The sequence below is a fragment of the Setaria italica genome, chromosome VIII (genome assembly GCF_000263155.2).
Source record: "Setaria italica strain Yugu1 chromosome VIII, Setaria_italica_v2.0, whole genome shotgun sequence".
Taxonomy (NCBI): domain Eukaryota; kingdom Viridiplantae; phylum Streptophyta; class Magnoliopsida; order Poales; family Poaceae; genus Setaria; species Setaria italica.
Genome location: NC_028457.1, coordinates 30,599,348 through 30,616,964, shown reverse-complemented (window position 1 = coordinate 30,616,964; position 17,617 = coordinate 30,599,348). Strand labels below are relative to the sequence as shown.

Sequence of the window (17,617 nt, the reverse complement as noted above, 5' to 3'; positions counted from 1 at the left end):
AATTCAGCACGCTCTCGTACGTGGAGGTGAAACCTGGAGAAAAACAAAAGGAAATAAAACAGGCCGGCGCCGCCGCGTCGTGTGCAAGGGCGACCGTCAAATTTGACGAAGGATCAGAACTGAATGAACCTGACGGGTTCTCCGGTTGTGGCTGCTGCCGTGTCGTTTGGTGTTCTTGACCAAAGCAAAGACGACGAAGATTCTCGCGTCAGGTCCAAACATGTTGGTAGCTTAGTTTCATCTAGAAGGGCATGCAGGCTGACTTGATGAACTACTCTGATTATTTTTTGCATACAATGTGGTCAGTTTCGAGAGATCACCTTCATTTGTGTCCGTGCGAGAACGCCCCTGCGTTTCCCCTCTCGGGCGACACGGGCAGAACTCTAGCCGCCGCCACCGCCACTAAGCTCCTACTACCCTCTCCCTAGCCACGCCGCTGCTAGAACCAGCCGCTGGAAGCCCATGCAGTGGTGAGGGTGGCGGTGGCGAGGCAGTCTCGACTGATGGATTAGGCTCGGTTTGGCTCAAGGATGGTAGCGGCGCATCGATCCGACCGTGTCCAGCTCAAGCATGATGGCGGCGCGTCGACTCGGCCATGTCCCTAGCGGTGGCACTCACTGCACCGGCCAGGGAGCCTGAGGCAACATGTGCCGCGACTGCGAAGGTTCACGCCCACCAGGATCCGGCGCATCGCAGCATCAACGCCAACCTCCGCTGCATCATCGTCACCTCGTAGCTCACCGTTACCGCTCAGGGCTGGCAGGATCTTTCCCCGGCTGGATTAGGCTCTTCCTCAACCGAACCCTGGCCGGATCTAGGGAACGGGTTCCCGTGGCTGCGTGCCACAGCGGCGGCGGCGCCAGCCACGGGCCATTGGGCTCTTGTTGTGGGGGCAAGGCTGTGGCATTGTGGCTGCACAGTGGAGAAGACCCCTCCAGTCCACATCAGCGGCCTGGTCGGCGTTGGTTCTTGTGCGGGCACAGGCGCTCGATGGCTTATGGTGTTGCGGTAGCATTTGGTGGTTGTCAGGGTGTCTAGATCCTCAGGCGAAAGCCATGACCGGTCTTGACTGGTGCCTGCCAGCAACGGCGGTGCCTTATTGCATCGTTCTCCTTGTTGAAAGGGTTGCGGTGAGGACCTCGACCTTCAGGGATATTTTCCATGTGAAAACCGTAGAACCGACTTGCAGGTCCAGTGGCGGCACCGGCTCGGCGTTGCTTTCCTCTTGAGGTGTAATTTTATAGTCCTTGGGATAGCGGTACCAGATGTGCTTGGAGGGATGGCCGTGCACAGATTGTTTCAGTGCAATTGATTGGGTTGCTAGAGTGCATGGTACAGATTGACTAAGTGTAGTTTCTACACGACTAGAGAGCACCAGGAACTAGGAAGAAGGTGGCCGTCAAGCAAGATGATCATAACGTCTAAAGTTTCTAAGAAAATAGCAGATGTGAGGGATTAGTTGCTGCGCAAGGCCCAATGCAAGGTTGAAGTAAGAGCATAGAAGAAGTTTGAAGCTTTTCTTTCTTAGTCTCTTTCTTTCTTATTTTCTTTGTTCCTCATTTTTTAGATTAGAGTCTAAGTACTCATGTATCTTCTGGCTATGTGGCCGGATTTGTTTTGTTCAAGACCGGATAATTTCCTTAATTAAAAAATGTGGTCAGTTTTGCGGATTATTTTTCTTGTTATTATGTCTAGTGTTTAGTTTTTTCTTCGCTGTTGAAAGGTTAATTTGTCGGCTTCATGAAGCCTTTGCATGAATGAGTGAATGGACGGCGGCTTATCTGTCGCTCTCCATGGTTGGTGCGGTGCTACGAGAAGGTTTGGGTTTGGCCCTTTGATTGTTCGCTTTTGGCGATGCCATGGCATGGTCTCACAAATGAACGAAGGGAATGGATGTTCATAGGCATCGTGGAGATAATTAAGCCACGCTTGAGCAGGATAATATACTAGTATTTTGGGAACAAAAGATGATATTGCTGCGTTGTAAAGTGAATCCTTTGTGCTTTTGAATATTTTTTCGTTGCAAAAACTTCCATGTTTTTTTTGGAAAAAAAGATCTTGCAAAAACTTCCATGATGAGCTTATGGACCTAGACCCTGTAATACATACCTGACACTTTAATTAAATGATCCGGTAAATTTTTTTACTTTGACGGTCAACAGCTTTCAAAATCTAGTTTAGAAATGTAAAAATCACAGTTTTAGTATCAAACACTTATTAGATAGAAAACGGTGAAAATTTTAAAACCCCAAGACCGTTGAGAATCAGTGGCGTCAAAGTTATTATAATCCTCAGTTTCAACTGTGTTGGGCCAGGCCAAACCGTTTGGGTAGTCCACTAGTTTAAGACTTTATCGGGCTCAAACCACTAGTTTAAGACTTGAGGATAAAATATCTACTGGGCCAAATTCATATCGGGCTCAGCTAATTGGTAGGTTGTGTACCCAAGCCCACAACTTGTATTAAACTGGATTTGGGCTCGGCCGGGTCATAGATTTTCTTTTTCTCGAAAGGTTCATAGATTATTTGCTGACTTTGACTGACAAATTCTACAACAAGTGCCGTTAAATTTTTTCAAAAAAAGTAGCATTCAACATGCAGGCTGGTTAAAAACTTATAACAGAAGGATTTATTTGAAGCAAGATTTCAACATGAGTTATGAGATAATCAGCTAGTTGCATCCTTTTCTTTTTGCTTGAACTAAGCTGCTGATGAAAATTGTAAGGAAATAAAGGAGTAGAATGGCACCTTTTGTTTCTGAAAAGTTGAACAGCAGTTCTGTATTAGAAGAACCAAGTACACACAAGAAAATCATACCATCACTTTTTATGCTAGCGGTATTCAGGGAGCTTATTGACTATGATTTTGGTCCCTGTTGCAATGTGAAGACACAAGGGAATCAGTTTGGGTGGCGAGTAAAGTGTTAGAAGTCTTCACTTTGGATATCTTCATCAAGAACGGATGGAGAAGTAATAGACTTTAATTATGATTTTTTATCTTAAGTGAACTTTTATTTTTATTTCAGCGATTAGATGTTGAGCTGAATTTGCTGTACCATCACTTTCCTCGGGCGGCGACGATGGCACGGCGGCCCTGCAGCAGGGGCAGGCGCGGTGCACGGCGAGCCATGGCAGCAAGCAGCCGGGGTGGTACGCGTGGGAGCACGGCAGCGCCGTCGCCTCCGCAGTCGCGCCACGCACGTCCTCGAGGCAGACCGCGCAGAGCTCGGTCGACGACCTCACGCTCTCCGGCGCGTCCTCGGCGCGCGCGATGCTCGCGGCGGCGGGCGGCGCCTCCCTCCTCCTTCTCCTCCTGGTCTACGGTCGCCAAGCCGCCCGTCCCTCGCACGCGGCCGGCCACCCGTGTCGTCGTCGTCGACGCGCCTGGACCTGCAGCAACCTGCTCGGTGGCGCTCGCTGCTGCCGCCGCGGCTCGCCGCCACCCGGAGCCCGCCGCCGCCCTCGGTCCTCCTCCGTCCCGCTGATGATGACCCTGCAGCTTCTCCTCTGCGCGCGCGCCGGAGGCCTCGACGACGGCCTCGGCTCTCCGGCGCCGGTGCTGTTGCTGGCAGCCACGCCGCCTCCGCTCGCGCTCCACCACCAGCGCCGCGCGCCGTGCCGCTGCCGCTGCCGCGGCAGTGCATGCGGGGGCGCCGCGACACGAAGGCGCTGGCCAGCATCCTCTGCCGCCGGCTGGTTGTTTGTGCTGCTGCGACGACTGATCGATCTGGGTGCAATGATTTAGGAGCTGATGCACAGAGCACGGTTATAAGCTGGAAGGACGATTGATAATAATGCACTTTATGCACTTTATTCTATACTAGCAAGATGCCCGTAGCAACGGCGAAACGACGTTACTTAGCATATAATGTTTTTTATCGTGTCATGTAGCGTACCATATTTTTTATCGTGTTGCGTAACATTTTTATCGCATTGCTCCGGCGGTTTGTTGCGTGTGCGGTCTCCGCGCGGTTGGATATGGACACGCTCATACGTTGCTCCAGTGATACAGAAAAATAGATCTCATATGAGATGAAAAATAGAAAAGAAAGGCGTGGGCAGGCTTAGGATATTATTTAGTATTTTTGAGAATTTTTGGAACAAGGGAAGGGCTCCAGGTCAAAAGACGTGTGCACTAACCGGGTGCACCTAGCGATTTCTTGGTGGCTGACGCAGTCGAGCGGGTGGGGACTGATGCTGGTGCTATTTCGTGGACATAGGCTGGTACGCGGTGGACCCACATTGTTTCTTTCTTTCCCCCTTCTCCTGCCTTATCCGTTCCCCTCGTAAGGTGCTCTTCGCCGCAGCACCGCCGAGCTCTAGCCTCGCACCGCGCCTTCCTCGCCGCCCTACTTCATCCATGTCGTGCTTCTCCGCTCCCATGCCGTTCCAATCTTCCGTGACCGCGACTGAGTCATGGATGCTGGCGCCACACTCACAGTCTTACACCAGCTCCGGCGGCCATGCATACCACACCAAGCGGCACGCCCGTGCCAGCTGAGAAGCGGCCGCGTACCTACCGCAACCACCGACAAGCGTTCAGGTACGACGGGAGAGATGATTCGGGTGGTGATTTTGGGTGTTATTTCTACCGATTCGAGGGGTAATTTGGTGACAGCATGTGCATGGATGGAGAAGGAGCCGAAGGGGGCGGGCGGCCGGGGCAGCGTGGGCGTTCGGGGCCGGGGCTGGGCCGAGGCTGCGCGGGCGGCCAGGTCGGAGCACACGCGGAGGATGGACGGATCTGCGGCGGATAGAAAAAGACGGAACGCACGCGGAGGACGGGAGTAGACGGAGACTATGACAGTGGGAGGCGCGGGCGGCGGCGTGGAGCACGGGAGCGCAAGGCGTTGGGAGGAGGTGGCACGGGCGAGCGGGTGGTAGGAGGTCGCCCCTTGCCCTCGCCCTCGCCGCGCGCAGGGGCAGTGCGGGGCAGCGGCAGCCGGCGGGGCACCCCGCTCCGGTCGCCGCCCGCGCCCTCGCCCCTCAGCTTTTTGCCGTTTAACCTCCCCCTCTTCTCTCCTTTTATCACCCGAACCCCTTTCTCTTTACAATATGGACTGCGGGTTGATTTCTAAAAATTTTAGGGGCTTTTTTGAAAAATAGGACGACGGACGAAAATAATGTGGCAGAAACGTTACTCGCTTTAATAATAGGTATAGATAAAAAAGATGTAAATACCTACCACATCCAATAAATTCCATAATATCCATCATGGCATATATCTTGGTACCAATGTATTTATATGGTATTATAGATGTTAATTAATATGCTTAAACTTCACCCGAACAAAATTGAAACGTCTTGCACTTTATAACAGAGATAGTGAGTGACTTGTCATGGTTTCGGCCAAGTTTTCAGTGTGCTAATAAACAAGCTGAACATGCCGATCTAGTAATAACATGTTAGAGTTTTCCTGTGTTCCAACTTCTAAGGGGTTGTTTTTTGGAGCATCTGCAAAATGCCTACTGGGCCTCTATATTTTGCAAGAATGCCACTTAAGATACAATTTTATGTATGGCCTGTTTTATTTGTACTGATATTTGTTTTAGAGCAAACTTATAATGATGGTTCAAACAGGTGGCAAGGGTTGCAGTTGCCCATTGTCAATTCTGAGCTGCATCTTCATGCATCAACTGTATATAATACAGGTACAAGAAGGGAAAAATATACAGAAAACCCCTAATAGAAAAGGTAAATCACCAACTGTACATATACATCTAACAGTTCCTAGGTAAACCCACGGATTAAGCCGGGGGTCTTAGCAGTTGCACTCAACATCTGTATGTTTGCATATGTATCCTCATCCAAGTCAAATTACCAATGTATGAGATTTTTTTCTTCCAACCCAAAAATACTAATGCATGGAAAAAATGATTATTTGTATTTTCCCATAGAACCATGTGTTCAAATAAAAATATTGCTTTTGACAAGGCCGCAATAACACCTGATGTATAATAGGAAAAACATTTGTAGTCGAGCACGTTGATTTCCAGAGCAAATTGAAGTTACCCATTGCTGTTAATTGACTCTCAACCTTGCTTCCACAGGCTTAATGGGAAAAAAAATTGTGTAAGCATCTTGCTGCTTTTCCTCTCTTTTTTCCCATAGTAAGTAGTATGTTAAAATCTAAAACATTAAAACAATAGACAATAATCTAAAAAGTAAAATAATGGCAACAAAGTCTTTTAGTCCCAAACAAGCTGAAAAATCATGGACAATGATCCTCTCCTCCAAACTGGTGCAAGAGTGTAAAATCTAAAACATTGAAACAATAGACACTAGTCTAAAAAGTAAAAAAACAATGCCAACAAAGTCTTTTAGACCCAAACAAGCTGAAAAATCATGGACAATGATCCTCTCCTCCAAACTGGTGCAAGAGTGGAAAATCAACCATTATACCATATTTTCTTGAACGTTGAGTAATCAATAGAAACGAACGCACTCCCCATATGAAAATTCATAGAATTCAAATTCGGTGTTTGGATGACACAGCCTACGGATCTTCTCACATGCCACCTTGGTTCGTGAAGGAGCAAAGAACGTTGTATAATTGATGACCAACTTTTTCAGGACTGCTGCATTGCATCTGGATAAAAGCTGCTCCACAAATTCCAATAATTGTTCTTGAGAACTTTTATGTGAAGTGATTTCTACCTCTTCAAGTGAACTGAGGGCAATGCCATTGGCGCTGCGACTTTCCTGCAGACAAGGGCATTGTGACCAGCAACGATTTTCCTGGAAACAAGAAATTAACATAATATGACTATACTAGTGGAGAATTATAAAAAATAGCCTAAGTTTGCTTTGTTATGATGCGGTGTTCAGTTGGGTCTCTCTAGATCCACGAAATGAATGTAAAGCAGATACTGAAGATAAAGAGACACTAGTTAAAATACACCAAAAATGGTTTCTAACTGAACAAATATATTCATAACCTCAGCCGAACCTCAAGAAAAAGCAGGTTCGGAAACTCTCCGTTCTCAGACAATAAGTAAAAGGTCAAACCACTGCATTGAGTGACTACAACTAGGAATATTACTATAAAAGCTAAAAAGCATAGAAATTACCGATGAGTAGCCTGAACAATCAATCAATTGTACGGAAAGCTTCTTTGTACTACTGCAACTCCTTAGGATATGCATCATGACTGGTGCCAAAACATGCAGATTCCACGGTAATGATATCCTTAAGATTTTACACTTGGGCAGCTTGTTTGTTTCATCCAAGAAGCTTTTATACGCCATCATTCCCTGTCACGTGCAGAGACAAAGTAATCACTGTATTTTCACTTTGTTAGAGGAAAAAACAACTTGCTTTTTAGAAATTCAGATGATATCAACACACCTGTGGAATAGACAGTTTCAGTTCATGGACTTCATCGAATCTCTGCATCAGCGACGCCATTGTTATAAAACAATCACCAATGTCTAGCAGCTGGAGGCGACGGCCGACATCATCAAACCGGTGGTGGTGAGGGTCGTAGGGGGTGGCACGCCAGAATATCCCTTCAAGCTTTGGTGCAGAGATACGAGCCTCGTCAATGTAGTCACCTACAAAGAGGTTCTCCAGTCTTGGGGTGACGACCTCTAGCCGCCGTGTTTTCCTGACGCAGAAGCTCAGCGACTGCAGCGAGTCGGAGCGTATGGAGACGTTGGAGGCATCGACCAACGTGAGGCTGAGTCTCAGGTTCCTCAGGCACGGGCAACGCGTGCACACGAGGGCTGTGACCTCGCTGCCTTCCATGCTGGCAAAGAGTATCGTCAGGCTGGTGAGCGCCGTGAACATGCCGGCCGGCGGAAGCCGGAGCCGCCAATGTTGTTTGAGGCGGAGCGCCATTGTTTTCGCTCGTTCACAAGCAGGAAGCTCGAGCACAGCCTCTTCACAAGCAGGAAGCTCGAGCAGATCGTCTTCCCAATCGACTACCGGCCAGGTTTGATGCCGATGCATCGGAGGAGGAGGCACGAAGATGACGAGCTCGACGGCCACGCGCTCCGCGGCGAAGCGCAGCCACGGCGCGACGCGTCCGGCCGGGACGCCGAGGCCGGCGGCGGCGGTGGACAGGACGATGACGAGTCCCTGGATGGTCGGGGCGGCGTAGGCGGCGAGGGCGGAATCGACGGCGTCCAGGAACGAGGCCGGTGTCGGCGGCGGCGCGTCGTGGCTGCCGTTGCCGAAGACGAGCTCGGGCAGGTGGCGCCAGACGGGGCGCCAGCGGCGGGAGAGCACGCTGGTGCGTGCCGCGGCGCGGGTGGAGCCGAGGCGGAGGAGGATGCTGTGCAGCAGCTCGTCAGGGAGGCCGCTGATGTAGTCCTCGCCGGAGCGGTTACGGTGCCGTCGGCGGCGGCGGCGGCGGTGAGGACGGTCTTGATCCATGAAGGGCAGCCGGCAGTCCTGGCCTCCTGGGAGCGTTGGATTTGGGAAGGGTTTCGCGCGGATCGGTACAGAGACACCACAGCAGAAGGAAGGGTTCTCGAGTTGGGCTGAAAACTTCACTGTTGGGCTTTGACAGATGGTCTTTCAGCCCTTCTCCTTAGGAATCGGCCTGTGCGCTTCGTGAAAAACTGCACGCACCAAAATTGGCATATGCTTTTGTTGGGCGAGAGGAATCCGAGGAATGAGAAGAGAATTTCGATACCCCACTTTTATTTAGCAACGAACAATTCTACCAATTCATATATCTAGAAATCCTACCGTTGAACAACTCGCTCCTGCCTTCTGCTGTTTCCAGCGTACGGTTGTCGGTGCACAAAAGTCCTGATCTTTTTCTTAGGGGGTGTTTGGCAGACCCGTACCTACGTTTTTTGGTCTTGGTGCAAAATATAAAGTGGGGCCTATATTTATAAAATGCAAATAGCTAAAATGCACGTAACTTCCTCATGTAATACCATAAGTATTCATACAAAACGATTAAATGACGAATCTTACTTACTGATAAGTTCTTAGCTTCCATTAGAAAGCATCATTCTTCTAGTATTCTTCGAAATAAATGCAGTATTATATTACCTGCACCTTCTCAGTGAATCACGTGATCATGCCTTCACGCGGTAGCTTCTGTTGTGAAGAAGTCAGACCTGCCGTTAGAGTCGCTGCCTGCATGCAGGGTTGATTGTGGCGGTAGCTTCGCAGAATCGCAGTTCACACGCAGCTCGGCGAGACGGCGACTCGGCAAGATTGCGGCGGCTAGCGGCGCTCACGCGATCTGGCGATTAGATTTAGAATACTAATCGGCAGACGACAACCTGCAGGCCAGGCCTGCTAATCGGAGTATCGGTCTATCGGACGGTTATGGACTCCTGGTCCGGCAACACGCAATGAGCCAATGACGCAACAGATTCTCCAGGCTAGGCCTGCTAATCGGAGTATCGGTCTATCGGACGATTATGGACTCCTGGTCCGGCAACACGCAATGAGCCAATGACGCAACAGATTCTCCAGGCCAAAAAATCAAAAAGTTGCATGCAGGCCTGATACGCTGGTCGCATGCAGAATTGCAGATGCAGGCAGGAACAGAGTTACAGAGGCCACCAGGCATCAGACTACCAGAGGGAGGTCGACACATGGGGTCCCCAAAATTGGAGGCCTGGTGCAGTCGGCCCACTTGCCATGGGTGATGTACGGGCTTGGTGTTTGGATACACCCCGCTAAAGTTTAGCACCTGTCACATCAGATGTTTGGATACTAATTAGGAGTATTAAATATAGGCTAATTACAAAACTAATTGCACAGATGGAGTCTAATTCATGAGAAGAATCTATTAAGCCTAATTAGTCCATGATTTGATAATGTGGTGCTACAGTAACCATTTGCTAATGATGGATTAATTAGGCTTAATAGATTCATCTCACGAATTAGCACAGTGTTCTGCAATTAGTTTTATAATTAGCTCATGTTTAGTCCTCCTAATTAGCATCCGAACATCCGATGTGACACTGCTAAAGTTTAGCACCTAGTATCCAAACACCCCTTTACTGAACCCACGATCTAGCGGTCCGTCACTCTTTCTTCCTCATCAGCGCTGCTACCATTCCTCCTTCACTGTGCCACCATCAATGTCTGCCAGCTTCTGTCTCCTTGTACACCACCACCTGCGCCTGCCTCCCTGTTACTCGTCTACGGCTGTCCCCACGCAAGAACTCGTAACTCTAGCCGCACTCGTCTCAGCCCTCAGTGTCCTCCCCATTGTGGTGAAGCACGCGCACCGCGCGTTAGCAAGCGACTGTGCCTGCGTCGACGACTGCGTACACGCACAACATCAGCTGCGCCAACACAACAACGCTCGCTGGCTGCACCGCCAGCTCAGTCGTCCTCCCACCATAGGCCGCAAACCTCTCAAACGGTGGCGACCCGTCAAGGTCCAGCTTGATGGCCTCGTGCATGGCAGTGGCCAGTGGCCTCAATTGACCAGCTCTCAGTTGGTGAACGCCTGTGCATGGAGAGGAGGAACGCATGTGGTGCCGCCGCGGCGATGCCAACAGTGTCTGCACCGCGGCGATGCCAACAGTGTCTCTAACTTGAAGCCCGTAAAAAATGTAGAGTGCTGGTACGACAAAACCTACCGTGAGGTGGAGCCGCCCATCGAGGCTGGGGAGACGGACGCATTCCGTTATGTATGAGGAGGTGCACACTCGATTTTACAAAGGACATTCCGTTATGTATGATTTTTTTTTCATGTGTCTATTGTCTAGTGGATTGGCTTGATAATAAGTTGGATTGTAGTAACGCACGAGCATTTGTACAAACCAAATCTTTTTCTATTTGGCTGCAAATATAATGGTTCCATATTCTATTCTATGTACACCTCATACATATTTAATATGCACCTATTTTGGGAGGACTCTCTCCAGTTGAGCTCTATATATATAGGTTAACTGTGCAGCGTACGGCACCCTTGCTTGCTTCTCGTTAACGTCAACGAACCAAGAGACGGCACGCCATTAGTTTCGCGATGGAAGACGAGGCGAGGCCAAGCAAGAAGGTGCGCCGGACCGCGGGGTCCGGCCTGACGCCGTTCGCGCTCCGCCTCGCGAAGCAGCTCTCCGATGGCGTCGGCAGCGGCAACAACCTCGTCTTCTCGCCACTGTCCATCTACAGGGCTCTCGCCCTCGTGGCGGCTGGGGCAGGGGGCGAGACCCTAGATGAGTTCCTCGCCCTGCTCGGCGCGGCGTCGCGCGACGAGCTCGCCGAGTTCGCCCGCGGCATGCCAGCAGCAAGCGCCCTTGCGGACGACGACAGATCCGGTTCGTCGGGCGGGCCGATCGTCGCCTTCACCTGCGGAGTCTGGTACCAGAACACGGTGGCGTTGAAGCCGGCCTACCGCGATGCCGCCGTGGAGTCCTATAAGGCCAAGATGCGCGCCGCCAATTTCCTTGAAAAGGTCAGTTAATTATCTCAGATCAATTTCTCAGTTTTTGCAAGATTTAAACTGCGATCTGCAGGAAACTATATTACTCAGCTTAATCTAAAACAGAATCTTTAGCATCTAAAACATGAACACCAGAACACCACTCACAAAAAGGATTAGAATCACAACCAGCAGCCACCGCTTGTAATGATCCGGCCATTAGAGTCGTGGACGACGCCGGGGTGATGGGTGCCGTAGTTGTTATAGGTCGGAGTAGATCCCGCCTTCCTTCGGGCCTCCACCTAGTCTGTCCAGTGACGGTGATGGTGGTGCGGCGGTGGCCTTCGGCTGACTCCAGCACTGTCGTGATCAGGAGGCGTGTAGAGGGGTGTGCGTAGGGTTTAGCACGTTGACGTTAGTCCAAACCCGCCGGCCTCCCTTTCTTATAGCGCTGGGTCGCTTAGGGTTGCAACCAACTATATGTTGCGCCTCCGATCGAGGCGGCCTCCGATCGAGGCGCGAGGTGGGCGCGCGAGGGGAGTCCAAGTTGGGCACTACTTATCCCTCATGTTTTTCTCTCTACACGTTTCTTTTCCTTTTGACCACCTCCAAATATTTCCAACATTCTCCCCTTTGGTCTAAAGGCCTATAACTTATGTCATTCTTAAAATAGAATTATACAGGGAGACAATGTGACAACGGTGATTAAAATCCCACTATGACACAGTTGTCAACAATGTATAAAACTACTTATCATGATGGGAGATGGTTGTCTTATGACCCTCGAAGATCGCAGGCTATCCAATAATCCCATACGGCAACATGTTCACTGAATATAATGGGAGGTAAGCGTTTTGTTAATGGATCCGCAAGCATTTTTATAGTACTTATATGCTCTAACTCAATGGTGTGATCTTGGATTCTATCTTTCATAAAGCTCAATGTGCTTTGCAACATCACTTGACTTGTTGTTATTTGAATAGAAAACTGCTGTAATTTTAGTGGCCTACTTATGTTGTCTACCACTCTTAATCATGGGATGAAATTCTTAAGCCATACAACTTGGCCCACAGCTTCATAACATGCCAAAAACTCAACTTGCATTGTCAATGCAGCTGTTAGTGTTTGTTTAGAGCTTTTCCACAATATAGCCCCATTTGCTAGTGTGAAGACATAACTTGATGTGGATCTTCTTGTATCAACACAACCCGCAAAATCAGCATCTGAATAGCTGATTATCTCTAACTTATCAGTTCTCTTATATGTTAGCATGTAATTCTTAGTGCCTTGCAAGTAACGCAAGGCTTTCTTAACTCCTATCCAATGGCCTATTCCTGGATTAGACTGATATCTTCCGAGCATCCCACTTATAAAGGCCAAGTTAGGACGTGTACACACTTGTGCATACATTATGCTTCCGACAACTGAAGCATAAGGAATCGTTCTCATTTGATCAATTTCTAATTGATTCCTGGGACTTTGAAATAGTCCAAACTTATCGCCCTTGACAACCGGAACAGCTGTGCCTGAACATTGGCTCATATTGTATCTTTCAAGGACCTTCTCAATGTAAGCTCTTTGAGAGAGTCCTAATATACCTTTGGACCTGTCTCGGTGAATCTCAATGCCTAAGACATAGGTGGCATCACCGAGGTCCTTCATGTCAAATTTCGATGAGAGAAAACCCTTTGTCTCATGCAGCAAGTTTTATCGCTGCTTGCTAATAGGATGTCATCCACATAAAGCACTAGGATGATTATAAAGCTCCCCTTAGTCTTAACATATATGCAGTTGTCCTTCTTATTTTCAAGGAAGCCAATTTGCTTAATTACTTCATCAAACTTAAGGTACCATTGCCTGGACGCTTGTTTCAATCCATAAATATATTTTCTTAGTTTGCATCCCAAATGTTCCTTACCTTCCACGACGAAACCCTCAGGTTGCTTCATTTATACATTCTCATGCAAGCCATCATTAAGAAATGCAGTCTTAATGTCCATCTGATGTAGCTCAAGATCATAATGAGCTAGTAAGGCCATGACGATTCTAAATGAATCTTTCTTTGAGACAGGCGAGAAGTTTTCATTATAATCGACTCCTTTTACTTGAGTGAAGCCCTTAGCCACGAGTCTAGACTTGAACCTTTCAATCTTTCCTTTAGAGTAATATTTTATTTTGTAGATCCATTTGCAGCCTACTATTTTGGCTCCTTCAGAAATTTCTACTAAGTCCCATACTCTGTTTGTTTCCATGGATTTTAACTCTTCTTCCATGGCCTCACACCACTTATGCGAGTGCTCACTTTCTATGGCTTCCTTAAATGAGTTTGGGTCATCCACCTTTCCCATGTCGTGTACTTCTTCACTTATGTACACATACTCATCGAAAGGGTTGGACTTCCTCTCACGTGTTGACCTTCTCAGAGGTTGTGGTGCTACTGCCTATGGTGCTTCTACTTGAGCAGGTTCCTGCTGAACCACCTCGGGCTCATCAGTTGCCTCCCCTTGCAATCCACCAGCAGGTTCTACCACATCTTCACTTTGATGCTCACTTATCATAGGTGCATCTACATTTTCGCTTAAGGTAGGTGTTACCTCCCCTTCTCTTATTGGAGGTTCCATAGCCTGAGATGTAACTATGGTATGTGGCATAGGAGCATAATAATCCTGTCTTATGAACAATGACTCATAAGTTCGAATCTCCTCAAGGTCAATTTTCCTAGCCTCAATGCATCCAGTTTCCTCTAAGAAGACAGTATGCCTTGTCTCCACAAACGTAGTGGTATGCTTAGGACAATAAAAGCGGTACCCCTTTGACTTTTCCTGATATCCAATAAAATAGCAACTTTGGGTCTTAGAGTCTAATTTTCCAAATTTTGGATCGAATATCTTAGCTTTAGCTACATAGCCCCAGACATGTAAATAATTCATGCTGGGCTTCCTACCAGTCCAAAGCTCATAAGGAGTCTTAGGGACTGACTTACTAGGAACACGATTATTAATGTGTGCAGCAGTCTTTAAAGCTTCTATCCACAAACTCACTGGTAGCATAGAGTTACTGAGCATACTACACACCATGTTCATAAGGGTGCGATTTCTTCTTTCAGCAACACTATTTCGCTAAAGCTCACCAGGAGTGGAATACTGAGCTGCTATACCATTATCTTGGAGAAATCTGGCAAAGGGTCCCAGAACTTGTCCACATGTGGAGTGTTTCCCGTAATACTCCCCTCCCCTGTTTGATCTAATTCGGTCTAATCTTAACTTAACAGATCAAGTTAACGAACTAAAACTTGTACATTAACAGGTAACCGAAGAAGATTAGGCCTAATAGCATAGCAGTTCATACTAGAATGCTACTATGTAGATCAAAAAACATAGAAAACCAGTACAATGTGACTCAATTGCACACTAAGATTCAATCTACACAGCCTTAGGGTCCATGTTTAGATACAATTGGCTTAACTGATACCAAATGTAGGAAACTACATTACTCAGCTTAATCTAAAACAGAATCTTTAGCATCTAAAACATTAACACCACTCAGAAAAAGGATTATAATCACAACCAGCAGCGACAGCTTGTGACGATCTGGCCATTAGAGTCGTGGACGATGCCGGGATGATGGGTGCCTTAGGTGTTCTGGGTCAGAGTAGATCCCGCCTTCCTTCAGGTCTCCACCTTGTCTGTCCAATGACGGCGATGGTGGTGTGGTGGCGGCCTTCGGGCGACTCCAGCACTGTCGTGATCGGGAGGCGTGTAGGGGGTGTGCGTAGGGTTTAGTGCGTTGGCGTTAGTCCAAACCTGCCCCCCCCCTCTTATAGCGCTGGGTCGCTCGGGGTCCGCAACCAACTATCGGTTGCACCTCCGGTCGAGGTGTGAGGTGGGCCCGCGAGAGGAGTCCGAGTTGAGCGCTACTTATCCCTCCTGTTTTTCTCTCTACATGTTTCTTTTCCTTTTGACCACCTCCAAATATTTCCAACACGATCTGCTTTTGTTATTGCCTGCAGGCAGAGAAAGTAAGAAAGGAAATAAACAAGTGGGTATCGAAGGCCACGAATGAGCTCATCACCTCAATCCTTCCTAAAGGTTCTGTGCACTCTGAAACCGTGCTCGTGCTTGCAAACGCCATCTACTTCAAGGGTACCTGGTCCACACCCTTCGTGAAGGAGCGTACGGTAGACAAGGAATTCCACAGGCTTGACGGCAGCTGCGTGCGCGCTCCGTTCATGCACAGCACGGAGGATCAGTTCATCAAGGAGCACGATGGGTTCAAGGTGCTCAAGCTACCATACCGCAACTCATCAGCTTCAGCTTGGTACGACGTTGATGATGATTGGGGTTATGAACAACAGTCCGATGAGCGCCCGAGGTTCTCGATGTGCATCTTCCTTCCGGACGCCCGCGACGGCCTGCCCGGTCTCGTTGACAAGATGGCGTCCAGCTCCTGTAGCTTCCAGCTGCGAGGGCGCCACTTGCCCACGAGGCGTGTCAAGGTTGGCAAGTTCTGGCTACCCAAGTTCAAGCTTTCCTACTCCAGCCAAATGAATGAAGTGCTCAAGGCTATGGGTCTTGAAGCTGTTTTCTCACCACACGAGGCTGATCTGTCCAACATGGTGGAGGATGACGATGAGTTGTATATGGATCATGTTTTTCACAAGGCGGTCGACAAGGTGGACGAGGAAGGAACCGAGGCAGAAGCCTCCACCGCTTGCACCATTCGAAAAGTTGCATTACATTGGTCGCCTGTCACCATGGATTTCATCGCTGACCATCCTTTTGTGTTCCTCGTGGTGGAGGAGGCGTCTGGAGCAGTCGTCTTCATGGGACAGGTCCTGGACCCTACAAGATCAGAGTAGAAGATGGATAACATGCTTTGCGGAGGAAATTAAGGCCCCAATTGTCACAACTCAAAGTTGCAAAATAAGTTTAGCATGTCATCATGAACCTCATTTGTGCATAACTTGAGAATCAATGCATAAGAATTTATTTATCTTCAAGAATTGTTATTTATTGGTTAAATTCATCTTTGTGAAGCAACTCAATTTTTTGCAATTCAACTGTGAATCCTGTTATTTTACTCAAATACTAGATGCAACCTGATGAATTTGCAATATTTTTTCTTAATTTTTGGGTGATGTTTTCTGGTGTTAAAAATTCAATTAAGTTCCAGTTTTAGCTGTTTTTCTTTTTCATTTGTGTGCAGACCTTAGAAGCTCTGGAGGTGATTCAAGTTCCATTGTCTTCTTTGTGAGTTTATCTTTCAAATGAGTATTTTTAGGAATTTTTTGACACATGTAGCCTGCTCGTTTGAAGGGGGAAGTTCAATTTTGAAAAACCATCACCGGGCCCACCTATCATTCCCGTCCTCCCCTTCTCCCGCTCCTCCTTGCGTCGCCGCCGTACACCGCGGCTGGCAAGGCCATGGCCACACGAAAATCCCCTCTAACTTTGCCCTCCTCTTCCTATTTAACCCTGACGCATGCCGGCCCCAAACTAGCCCTCCATTCCTCATTGTTGCTGCCGCCGTTCGCCGGTCCGATTCAATGGCGTGCGTAGGTCTCTAGCCGATTCTTCACGGCCCGCACCCATTCCACCCCCTAACGGCCGCCTTCGTCCCCTGTGCAAGGTGCTCGCCGGCGAGCCCCGTCCGCCTCCACTGGAGCTGGAGCCCCCGCTGTTTGAGGCGCAGCGTGATTGTTTTAGCTAGTTCACATGCCGGAAGCTGGAGAACTCCTCTTCCCCATCGACTTCCAGTTCGTGGAGCAACAACCTTGTCGGAGGAGCAGGTGGCATGAACAGGACAAGCTCGCCGGCCACGCGCTCCGATGTGAAGCGCGGCAATGGCGCGACGCGTCCGGCTGGGACGTTGACGCCGTTATTGTCAGTGGTGGAGAGGACGATGACGAGGCCCTCGAGGGTCGGGGCGGCATAGGTGGAGAGGGCGCTGTCGTGGCTGCAGTTGCCGACGACGAGCTCGGGCAGGGGGGTGATGGGAGCGCATCGTCGTGGCTGCCGTTACCGAAGATGAGCTTGGGCACAGGGGCGGATCTGGCCCCGGGCTGCAGCCCGGGGTGAGGCCCAAGAGCAGTGGAAAACTTCTTCAAAAAATAGTATAAAAAAACATTTTGGCCCTTTAGCCCACCCCGAAGAGAAGTTAGCCCACACGCCCAGCTGGTGAACAACTCCCGTGGCTGTTGCCCTATGCGCCTTGCAATGCCTCCGGCCGGCCCATGTGCTGATGTAGACACCTCGAATCTTCCCTCCCATTCCTCC

At 48.9% G+C, this 17,617-nt stretch overlaps 2 protein-coding genes across 2 annotated transcripts; one reads left to right on the top strand and one right to left on the bottom strand.

Annotated features, from left to right (window-relative positions):
- Positions 1 to 6,808: 6,808 nt before the first annotated feature.
- On the bottom strand, positions 6,809 to 8,374 carry LOC101780249 (putative F-box/LRR-repeat protein At5g02700). The gene is made up of 3 exons (XM_012848226.2): positions 7,346 to 8,374; positions 7,200 to 7,251; positions 6,809 to 6,867 (listed from the first exon to the last, which is right to left on the bottom strand). The coding sequence occupies exons 1-3, from the start codon at positions 8,372 to 8,374 to the stop codon at positions 6,809 to 6,811; spliced, it is 1,140 nt and encodes a 379-aa protein (XP_012703680.2).
- A 2,572-nt stretch (positions 8,375 to 10,946) lies between these two features.
- On the top strand, positions 10,947 to 16,200 carry LOC101779837 (serpin-Z2A). Its single transcript, XM_012848225.1, has 2 exons — positions 10,947 to 11,375; positions 15,352 to 16,200. The coding sequence occupies exons 1-2, from the start codon at positions 10,947 to 10,949 to the stop codon at positions 16,198 to 16,200; spliced, it is 1,278 nt and encodes a 425-aa protein (XP_012703679.1).
- The last annotated feature ends 1,417 nt before the right edge of the window (positions 16,201 to 17,617 follow it).